The 11505-nt window shown below is 33.6% G+C and overlaps 1 protein-coding gene across 1 annotated transcript; it reads right to left on the bottom strand.

Moving 5' to 3' along the window:
* Positions 1–1132: 1132 nt before the first annotated feature.
* Positions 1133–10720, bottom strand: LOC131593399 (serrate RNA effector molecule-like). Its single transcript, XM_058865885.1, has 12 exons — positions 10219–10720; positions 8173–8297; positions 7064–7115; positions 4219–4293; positions 4025–4099; positions 3840–3887; positions 3629–3697; positions 2729–3526; positions 2595–2640; positions 2196–2431; positions 1933–2112; positions 1133–1488 (listed from the first exon to the last, which is right to left on the bottom strand). The coding sequence occupies exons 1-12, from the start codon at positions 10575–10577 to the stop codon at positions 1428–1430; spliced, it is 2124 nt and encodes a 707-aa protein (XP_058721868.1). The 5' UTR covers positions 10578–10720; the 3' UTR covers positions 1133–1427.
* Positions 10721–11505: the final 785 nt, after the last annotated feature.

Genomic DNA, 11505 nt, shown 5'->3' with positions numbered 1-11505 from the left:
GACCTGATATGTGATATCATGTTTCCGCTATGAATCTTTTGTATAATAAATAACACAGTCATAAACACTGATTTTTTAGGTGGATAAACTAGAGCATTTCCATAATCACAAACACTGATTTTTTAGGTGGATAAACTAGAGCATTTCCATAATCACTAGAAACGGCCACAACTCTGAAGATTCTCATATCTTGTGGGGGATCCTTCGGTTTGTGAGGGTATGACACCCTTGATGTTGGAGCGGATGATTGGTCCTTGTCGCTAAGAATTCTTTTAAAACGCGAGTAAATTCACAAATTGTAATTGCAGCTTGGCGAAATTAATTTTTTTTGTTTTCATTCAATGAATAAAAATAGTTTTAAAAAAAACTACTATTAATTTTTTTGTTTTCATTCAATGAATAAAAATAGTTTTAAAAAAAACTACTTAATTTTCTCGTGGAACTATTTATAGTTAGTATTATTAAATTTTAAAAAAAATAAATAAATAAATATTTCAAAATACCAACATTAATCTTCAAAACACTTGGGTGATATATCAAACATCTCTTTCAAACGAGGTTCTACATTGAAATTCAAATTAGTCATAATAATGCATCATTGGTACCACTTAAAAATGAATTTTGCAACTTATTATAGTTTTCTCCAACTCAATATTATGTGCAATGAAGCTACTCAATTTATATAAAAAAAAAAAAAGTAACTAATACAATATTTGTATAAAATATTTATTTATCTACACATAAACCTAAAAAAAAGAAAAGAATAGCATCATGTGAACTTAGAGATTTCAAATCAAACTCTTGCAACAATTAGAGAACCCTAACCTAAAAAGGAAATGCTTTGATATGAAGGAAACATTGTGGCAGGGCGGGATTAACAGCCATCTGCTGTGCAACGTTTGTTGCAAAGAAAAAAGATGGTAGAAGTGTAAAGGTATAGATCAAAGATATGGTTATAACAAAAATATTACAAAGTATAGTTAGCAAATAATTAGAGAACCCTAACTCAAATAAGTTAAAAATTTATGTTACTTTTAAAATAGATCATATATCTCAAATCATTATTGCTCACAAACATTAAAATACTTTCAAAATCAATAGAACCAACCACACGTGATACGAAGCCAACATATTGTCTTAAACAAATTTTTATTATCCACCAAAATCTTTTTCAGTTGGGGGAGGGAGATGGTCTTGATTGATCTCTCTATAAATATCTCGGTTTTAATGTAATCGTCTTAAAAATATAAGAAGACCAGCCAGGTAGCATTTTGTTCCAGAAATCTATAAATGTTACAACATCTATGGCACAACAGAAACGATATCTAACCCCAATATTACACGACTAAACTGCTGCTCTGACCAGAGTATCATTGAAAGAAACAATATGCTGTCAATTCAATCTCAATGCGACATCCTAGTGAAACTTACAAACTCCGATAATCAATAACAGTAACTTCTTCTTCAGGTGCATCCAAATCTTGATAACTGCATCACCATTAGGAAATGAGTTAAACATTCCCATAAACAACTCAGTTCAATAATGAATGAATAACTTGAGTACTGAAGACATGCAAGCATCCACGGTAGAAATACTCCCACCACACGGTATTTTAATAACCCAAAAGAGTTTCACTCCTAATGCGCAGCCACATAAATGAGCATTTGATTCCGTGGTGGTGATTTTTTATGAATTGGTATAAATTTGATGTTGGTTTTAAAGTAAGCAGAATACTAAGCCATTTATGGCTGAATAAACTCATAAAAGCTCAAAATAAATGTGTAAAAATATTAGGCAAAAGATAGGAGTTTCATCTCCCAAGTTAGAATAATTTTAAAAGCAAGAGCAATTCTACCGGAGAGCACTCAAAAAGTCTATCAAATTCATGGATCGGGAAAAAAGGCATCATGTCTAATGGTTAGAATAATTACCTCCGCATCCGTCGAGGATCAGGTCTAAAGGCTGGAGGAACCGCAATCATAGAAGTCTGCCCCCCTATTTGAGGACCAGAACGCATAGTCATCCCTGAGGTATCAAATGAAGATGGTCCTTGATCCCTAAACATCTGCATCGCAACTTCTGGTGGAGCAGGAACAAAGGGTCCCAGAGGCCTGAATAGATGTAAATTATATAAGTACCAAAAATACTCAATAAAACTATTAATTCGATACATTCAAGTGAAAGAGCAACCAACCCGGCACCAGGTACAGGCATCAAAACTGAAGGAGGAGGGTGCATATCTGAGGAGAATTGAGGTACAGCAGGCCCTCCATATGCATCAAACATGGTTTCATCACGGCCACCCAACCGCCTTTCACGGGATGGAGAACTGTCTCCATTTGTTCGGTCATTCCTATCCTGGTCTCGCTGATTCCCACGATCATCTTTCAATCGACCATCCAGTAATCTGCGCTTTAAAGGCTTGTCCTTCTATATAGAGGGAAGGAAGAAAGTGGACAATTGAGTAATTGAGAGTCAAACCATAAAGACATATCCAGAAATATTTTGCTAAGCTTAAACCATAAAGATGTGCAGACCATTTGTGATATTTTTCAAGATAAATATTGTATGGTAAATAGAATTTCCATTATACCTGAGATTGCTGCATGACAGGGGTTCCACCAGGAGCATCAGGATCACTACAATAAGGGTAAGGTCAATCAGTGTGATATTTCCACTACCATTTGCAAGACTAATCACTAAAAAAAAGGCTTGATTAATACTTACTTCATGTAATTTTGAAAATAAAGATCTTCACGCAATTTTGATGTTAGCTCCAACACAAGCTCAGGATGTTTTAGCTTGAGATGTTTGTACACAAACTCAACTGCATGAAAAAGCTTTGTGCAACCCTTAGCTCCACAGCCATATTTCCATCCATACTTTTCATCCCTAATCTTTCTAACATATGGATCCAACATGTCAGCTGCTGCAGCATCTATCTTCTCCTTTGCAGTCCTTACTTCCAAGGGATCCTGGCCTTCCAACCTTCTCTGCCAAAATGAATCAAGCTTTTTCTCCCATTCTGACCCCGATTTACCAGTTTCTTCATGCCTTGCTCCTTCTGGTCTCACATGCCTAAAACCCTTGGCATCGTTAATCTCAAGCATTCCATAATAATCTACACCATGAATCCGCCAAAGATATGTTAGCAGTGTGTCCAGCAGCTCAACGCCTTCTAAGCCCTTAATAGAAGTTAGGCCACGGATGATTATTACAGGACCCACAGATCCACTGTGAGCCTTATCACCATTTTTGCTATGATCATTGGTGCATAAAATATTATCTTCGATCCCTTTTTCCTTGTCAAGCTTCCGAACAACAGCCTGAACCTGTTGAATCTCAGCTTGTATCCTTCTAGGTTCAGAACTGACAGGGTGAGCTTTTGGAGCAGCAGAGAAATCATTATCCTTATTAGATCCCCTACCATGTCTTCTTCGTTTGCCACCGGCTTCTGTTTCCTCCTCTGAATTTGGCTCACTGGCTTGCTCTGATCTAGTGGATACAGAGTTTAAACCTGGATTTCTGCATAAAACAGCAGTTCAAGTACTATCATCATTCAATGAATTTTAATATGCGTGAGGAAGAGCAGTATGAAACACACACAGAGAGAAGACAAAAACATACATGTCCAGTGTTCCACTTTGCAAATCAAGCAAAAAATCCTTTGCCAGACGCCGAGCATTTTCATTCCTCCTAAAAGATTAAGTGCCAGAATCAATATGATTAGATATCTTAAATTAAAATATTAGTCTGCCTGACTATCTAATCATCCATCAACATAAAGGGCAAGTTGTGTTCAGATCTTCAATAAACTGCAAATTCTGAATAAACTCACCTTTCAATAACTGGAAGTAAATTTGTAGGATGATATTTATCTTTCAACCTACATCAAAGTTTAAATCAAATAAAGGAATGAACACGAGATTGCTTCAACGTGAAACAAGATGCTAATTTATACTTTCCAAAAAAGAATATTTCAAGAGTAAATTGAAAGTTTAAGCAGTGGGAAAAAACGCATACCATTCCTCATCTTTGTGAGCATTGAAATAAGCTCGTTTTTGGGTAGTAATATACTCTGATTTGTACTCTTGGTATCTAGAAATAATGGATTATACACATGATTCATCAATAATCAATAAACAAACTAGAAATTCTTTAGTACTAGGAGTAGGAGCTTAGAAAAATGCAAAATGATGTTATTTTTTTAAACTTACCTACGCTCCGCTTCAGATGGCAGTATATCATCCTCAAGCTCCTGAATGAATTGCTTATAGGACATTAATCCCTCTCTGAAATAATTCACAAGCTCTTCAAATGAATAAACGTACCCCAAAACATCACATTGTCAAGTTCAATAGAGTAAAATAAAAGCAAACAACGTCCCACAAATCAACAATAACATAACATAATAAACATTTAAGAGAAACTTCCATAACTACCCTTCAAAGGAATAAAAAGGATTTATTGAAAATAGTAAATGCAATTTTCTCATTTACTACTATAAAAGACAAAAGCGGTAAACACATTGATAACCCGTTTCTTTTTATTCAGCATGTGTAAACACGCTGATAACCCATTCACATGTGTGACTGCATGACTCACATCACCAGCTTTGGCATCTTCTTTTAAACCTTACATATCTTAAACACATTGATAACCCGTTTCTTTTTATTCAGCATGTGTAAACACGCTGATAACCCATTCACATGTGTGACTGCATGACTCACATCACCAGCTTTGGCATCTTCTTTTAAACCTTACATATCTTGGGTATGTATGACAAAGTCAAAGCCTTTCAAACAATTCAACTTCCTTAATGAAGAAATGCATCAGAACATTTCTCTGGCAGAAATGCATCAAAGCCTTTCAAACAATCCAAATAATTCAATTTACCTATTTTTTTAAATAGACAACACGGCCTCTTATATACTCCTTCCGTTTTTTTTATTATAAGCCGCTGTGGAGAAAATGTGTACCACAATATAAATCATTTTGCAAAAACTAATAAATCATTAATGTTATTTTTCCTATTATATCCTCTCTTCTTTTAATTATGTAAATTTATCTTCCTCACACCATTAATGAATAACAATTTTGTAAAATCCTTCATAATTTTTCTTTTTATATAATAATTATTACATTCCTTAATAAGTATGAAAAGTGCAAAACGACTTATAATAAGAAACGGAGGGTTACTATTTAGCCTATTTTATACTCCCTTTATTTTCTATTATAAGTTGTTTTGGACTTATCACACGTATTAAGAAATGCAATCAAGAAATGCAATCATTATTGTATGGAAAATATAAATTATGAATATTTTACAAAATTGTCTTTCATTAATGGTATGGGAAAGATAAATTTACATAAGGGAAAGAAGAGAGTATAATAAACATCTAAGAAAATAATAAGAAAAATAATATTAATAACTTAATGGTATTGTAAAATGATTTCTAATTTGATACATAATTTTTCCACAAAACAACTTATAATAAAAACCGGAGGGAGTAATAGATGTGCCTGTATAGACCTGTCCATAAGGCTTCATAGACTTTTTTTAATAGTCTAAGTCTGACCCATTTAATTAAATAGGCTTTTAAAAAAGCTAGGACCTTCGTATTAAATATGTCAAGTCAGGCCAAAACATAGGCCTTTCTAGGCCAGTAAGACCTATTCCCATCAAGAACGTTAACAAGCTGCTGAGGACTAGAACAAAATTTGTAGCTTCTTGTTGTTGTCAACGCTCAGGGTAGAAGGAGAACCAGATACAATGTTGTTGCATCAGTGTGTTAAGGTATTCTAAAGGTGAACTTACTAGAATAACCTAAAAAATTTATGAAATGGAGGTTCGATGACAAATATGAAGAAAAGAACACTAGGAGAAGATAATAAATATGAAGAAAAGAACACTAGGAGAATATATAATCAATGAAGATATACTAGCCAATTTTAAAACCTTTCTCGTGTACATAATATTTGTTCATGAATGCATTATGTTTTCTTATGGCTGGCTTCATTTAACATTTCAATGTTATTCACAAGGACTGCCCTCACAAGGTAAATCCGGAGAAGGTCGTGTGTATGAATATAGCAAAAAAATATTGAATTAGGTTATTTTCAATAAAAAAATTATTTTCACAAGTATCTCCTCTGGCATTACTTATATCCAAATATTGTCATGTCACGCAGATAAAGTGATAAAGCCCCAGCTACCAGAGAAGACTTTGGGACTGTTTGAAAAAAGTGGCAAATTGACAAAAAGGGGGAATCTTTGTCTTCTTTACCACTTCTCTCAAACAGACCCTTAGTGTTCTTAGACAACAACTGTCCACTGATATTTTCCAGCACTTTGTCCTCACACTCACACCGCATTTGTTTGGATCTGAATTACAAATACCCATTTATGACCAAAGGAGAATTGGAGTGTTGACATCACAAGCACCTGTTAAGCTCCTCCAAGAACACCCATAATCTCATCTCCAAGTAGCTCAAGAAATAGTAGCACTTAATAGAGTCTGGTACTGACCTTGTATAATCACTATAACAGACTTGGTGTTCTTAGACAACAACTGTCCTCTGATATTTTCCAGCACCTTGTTCCTCCTCACACTCACACTGCATTTGTTTTGTTTGGATCTGAATTACAAATACACATTTTTGTCTAAGGGAGAATTGGGATGTTGACATCACACACACACACACACGCTAAGCTCCTCCAAGAACACACCCATAATCTCATTTCCAAGTGGCTCGAGAAAATACAAGTAGCACTTAATAGAGTCTGGGTACTGATAATCACTATAACAAGGTGAATCTTAAAATGAAGCCACCCATTAAAGATATTGGAACATTTGCATCCAAGATAATTTAAAAATTCCTTAACAGCATAAAACTCTAGATCCCGTGTTTCAGATCTGGCACTCTTAATCCATTGGAATGTTTGTCATATTTACTTTGTCAACAACCTTCCCATTGAAGAGAATTGTTGTTTGTTTCCCAAGAAATACATGATAGATGCGGGTAATACAAGTTATTCATAATTTAAATTAGTAAACTGACCTTCGAGCACCTCCACTTGGCCCATCTGCATAACCGCGAGCGGCATCTAGATCTGCAAAAGACATACCCATAACATAAAGAACATTTCAACAAAAAATTCACTTCACCCTGAAAGAAAAGATAGGCATGTTTGATAGCTCGTAATGAGGGTTACTTTGTCACAAACCATTCCCAATTAATCGAAAAATGAGACTTAGAAAGAGATAACAGCTAACTTGAATATAAACACCAAACACTAGCCAGGGGGGCACACACACGCACACACCCTCCATCAAGAGTTGGGGAGAGAAGAAAAAAACTGCATTGGTTTAAAAATGCATGCAGGGGACGTGACCGAAAGAAAACCAAGTCAAACCAATAAAAAGCAACCAAGCACAATCTTTATAACAGCTGAAAAGCAGCATGCATGTCATTGATACCACAAAATTACAGTGTGAAAACTAAATTCAATGCTCAATTTTGAATGACAAGATTGGTAACAATTTAACTTCCATAAGAAGAAAAAAGTAAGGCAATAAATTCAATAAAGGAAAAAGAAAACAAAGCAGATTGAGTAATTCATAATTTATAAAGATATACTAATGGATTCTAAACATTTTCGCTGCAGCATCTGAAGAAGTAACTTTTTAATACATGAACAATTTATAAAACATGATGCGTAAAAATTCAAATGACTTCAGAGCATAGTTATCAATCTCAAACTGCAACTTCATGCGGCGGGCCCCAAAAATCTTAATAGACTAAAGACAATGATAAACACGTACTAAATTATAGGACTGTGATATTCATATATATGATAAAGAAAACATCTTTTAGACTGTATGTTTGGGACATGCAGACTAATCATGTTAATTCACTTGCTACTAATACTGAAAGAACAACCTCTCTCACGATTTAGACAGAACCTAACTCAACCTTACAAAATGCAATAAAAGAAACTGAACTATTATAAATACATACACATCAATACTCAATAATGGGATTAGTTGAGTTTAATAGGCTCAATCAAAAGAAAAAGACAAGAATTAAAGCTAAACTTAAATTTCATTTATATGTTTTAAGAAAAACAAGATTTGATAGTTATTTGCATGCTTCAATTATTAACGTACCAGAAATTCCGTTTTGATACCCCCCTGCAGATCGATGTGGAAACCTGCCAACAGGTCTATCATCTGCATAACCACCCCTTCCGCCCACTCCCCTTTCATAGCCACCAAAGTGATCATAGCCAAATCTGTTGCTCACATAGCAAAGCAATTAAAGAGAGGAAAATGTTAGCATAGTGTCTAATGCATAGAGTAACATAGATGGAAGGGTAACATGGATAAAAATAAACAAATAATACAGAAAAGAATTGCATGCTCTATAATCTAACTATATTTTTACACGAGTTCAATTGGTATAAATTGTCAGTGTAAAAAGTTTTACATTGAAAACAAATCACCAATCAAATGAATACTTATAAGTTATTAGGAATAAAGCTAACGCCTTACTGATCTGACAATTATGATTGATTGACATGTGTAAAACACTAAAACATTTTCATACAAATTAAATCATTTTACAAGAATAAAATCCTTCCAATGAAGCCAATTACATGATAATAAATAAAAAAGTATTACATTCCTGATGACTCTGAACATATAAGTATGACCATTAATCATCAAGTAAGTTACAAAGTTGAAAACAACTGTAGAATATAAACAAAATTGGCTTGGAAGCTTGACAAAAACCACAAACCTAATAAATCCAATATCCTTCAAAGGCACTACATTATTTCTTCACAAGCATAATTGGAAAAGCAAGGTTATCTTAATGAGATTTATATATAATCTAAAAAAAGTGAAATAGATCGCAAATCTGTAAAGGGGAACAAATATAGGATAACTATCATCAAGGGAAAGCAGAAAAAATATACAGAAAACACAAGGAACAGTGTAATGTTCTTCCTCCTGGATTCTAGTATGTAAAATGACAGATTGTCGATCATATAATGCCGAAGACAATAGTAGTTTACTTTTTTTTTCCTATGTTAATAGCAATCCACAACCACATTACAAACACACACTCATTCAAAATAAATGTCCATGGAGATTTTAGAACTCTACGATGACGAACCACTTTGATATTAACGACACTTGAAAAATCATCATTTTCAACTAGAATTAAAAGAATAAGTTCTTCAACACAAAAAAATAAATAAATAATAATAATAAGTTCAAGTGGAAATTTCTTTGACAAAAAAAGGGAAGGCAGGCAGGCAAGGAACTCTTCTAAACAAACAGAAAACAACAGAGAAAAATAAATAATCGATGGAACAAAGCTTCTAAATCCCTTGACATGAATAGCAAAACCCCTTCAGCAAATCCTTGAGTGCCAAATAAATAGATGCCAAAACCCCAATCATATCCCAAATCAAGTGTTGTGTCAAAGAAATTTCCTTGAAAGTTAGATTCCCACTCCAACTAAATGCTACTTGGTAAAGCATATACTATTCCACAATGAAGACTTTAAAGAACATAAACTATTAAGATCTAAAGATTAATGTTCCACAATGAAGACTTTAAAGAACATAAACTATTAACATCTAAAGATTAATGTGCTCGATAGAGATATGACATATGATAGAACATTATGGTTTAAATATTGAAGTTGTAACCCTAATGAATGTCGATAAAATTTTAAGCACTACAAGAATATGTTCTCTGTTTTTCATTAAACCCCCCCGCTTTAAAAATTCCTTTCGAGATTAAAACAATCAAAAACTGTCAAACCATCAGAGCAGTAATTCTGAGAGAGGTAATTACTACAGAAGCACAAGATGGCACCCAAAATGAAAACGAAAAACATACAAAGAACTATGAGCTACATTAGATAAATCTCGCAATGAAAAAAAATACAAAGAATCTTACAAAACAAAACAAACGAGATTCGCATCACAGTTCACTATTGATTTTCATATTTAACAAGCTCCCTGGTTTAATTTCTCCATAAATACTTCTAGGCTTACAAGATTTGATTTCAAAATTACTATGCAATCTAACATTTCATGCCGGAAAATTCCAAATTGAAACGAGCTAACCCTAGATTAAATGCTTTCAATTACTCAAAAAATAAAACACAATTATTAAACGATTAATGCGTACTTAAATTACCTGTCGTTAGGTCTATGCGGGCTCCCTCTTCTGGATCTCTTAAACGGCGGAGGCGAACGTCGAGACTGCTGCTGCGGAGGAGAATAGCGGCGGTCACGGTAATTAGGGCTAGGGCTGCGACGGCGTTTGTCACGATTGTAGAAACCACCTCGTCCACCGCCTCGGCCGCCGCGGAAAGGACGGCGATCGAAATCCCTGTCGTCGCGGAAGTCTCTCCGACGAGGGAGAGAGGGAGGTGGGAGATCGTCGTCGAGTGGAGGTTGATGAGGAGGATTAGGAGGTTGAGGAGGAGGATCAGTGGTGGTGGTGGGAGGAGATCGGTCGTGAGATTCGGGAGGTAAGTTGATTACCTCGGCCATGGAAGAAAGAAGAAAACCCTAACGATAGAGATGAATGGATTCGGTTACGATGTGTGTGGGGTTTGGGTTTTTATGCGTTATGTTCACGAAATGAGTGTGTTTTTTACTTCTCTAGCGACACCGTCTTCATCGTAGCTGAGGGATAACTGTAAAATACAGTATGTTTTTACGATACACTGGTCTAAAGGTATATAAATCATTTAAAATGAGTAAAAAAAGAAAACTCATTTAAATAATTTTAAAGAAAAAGAATTTTAAAAATGGTAAATTTGCATAGTTGTTAAATTAGATAATGTTTTACTTTTTAAAATACAATGTTCTAAAGGTATAGAACTATTTTTCTTACCAATGAGGTATAAAACTATTTAAATATGAGTCAAAATAGAAAAGTCATTTAAATAATTATAATAAAAAAAGAATAAAATATTTTAAAGGTAAATGTTTTTTTATAGTACAATGTTTTAAAGGTATAAAATCCTTCAATAAGGTATAAAACTATGTATATATGAGTCAAAATAGAAAAGTCATTTAAATAATTATAATAAAAAAAGAATAAAATGTTCTAAAGGTAAATGTTTTTTTATAGTACAATATTTTAAAGGTATAAAATCCTTCAATAAGGTATAAAACTATGTATATATGAGTCAAAATAGAAAAGTCATTTAAATAATTATAATGAAAAAGAATACAATGTTCTAAAGGTAAATGTTTTTTTATAGTACAATGTTTTAAAGGTATAAAATCCTTCAATAAGGTATAAAACTATGTATATATGAGTCAAAATAGAAAAAATTATAATGAAAAAGAATACAATGTTAAGGTAAATGTTTTTTTTTATAGTACAATGTTTCAAAGGTATAAAATCCTTCAATAAGGTATAAAACTATTTAAATATGAGTCAAAATAGAAAAGTCATTTAAATAATTAT

The sequence above is a fragment of the Vicia villosa genome, linkage group LG3 (genome assembly GCF_029867415.1).
Source record: "Vicia villosa cultivar HV-30 ecotype Madison, WI linkage group LG3, Vvil1.0, whole genome shotgun sequence".
Taxonomy (NCBI): domain Eukaryota; kingdom Viridiplantae; phylum Streptophyta; class Magnoliopsida; order Fabales; family Fabaceae; genus Vicia; species Vicia villosa.
The sequence above is the reverse complement of the archived record's forward strand: the minus strand, read 5'-3'. Positions and strand labels throughout refer to the sequence as shown.

What these genes read in the sequence shown, in the direction of transcription:
- LOC131593399 (XM_058865885.1), bottom strand. Translation starts at nt 10,577, where the DNA reads ATGGCCGAGGTAATCAACTTACCTCCCGAATCTCACGACCGATCTCCT. An exon ending in CCGCATAGACCTAACGACAG is followed by an intron (nt 8,298 to 10,218) that starts GTAATTTAAGTA and finishes TGTGAGCAACAG; the next exon opens with ATTTGGCTATGATCACTTTG. An exon ending in TTACTTCCAGTTATTGAAAG is followed by an intron (nt 3,698 to 3,839) that starts GTGAGTTTATTC and finishes TTAATCTTTTAG; the next exon opens with GAGGAATGAAAATGCTCGGC.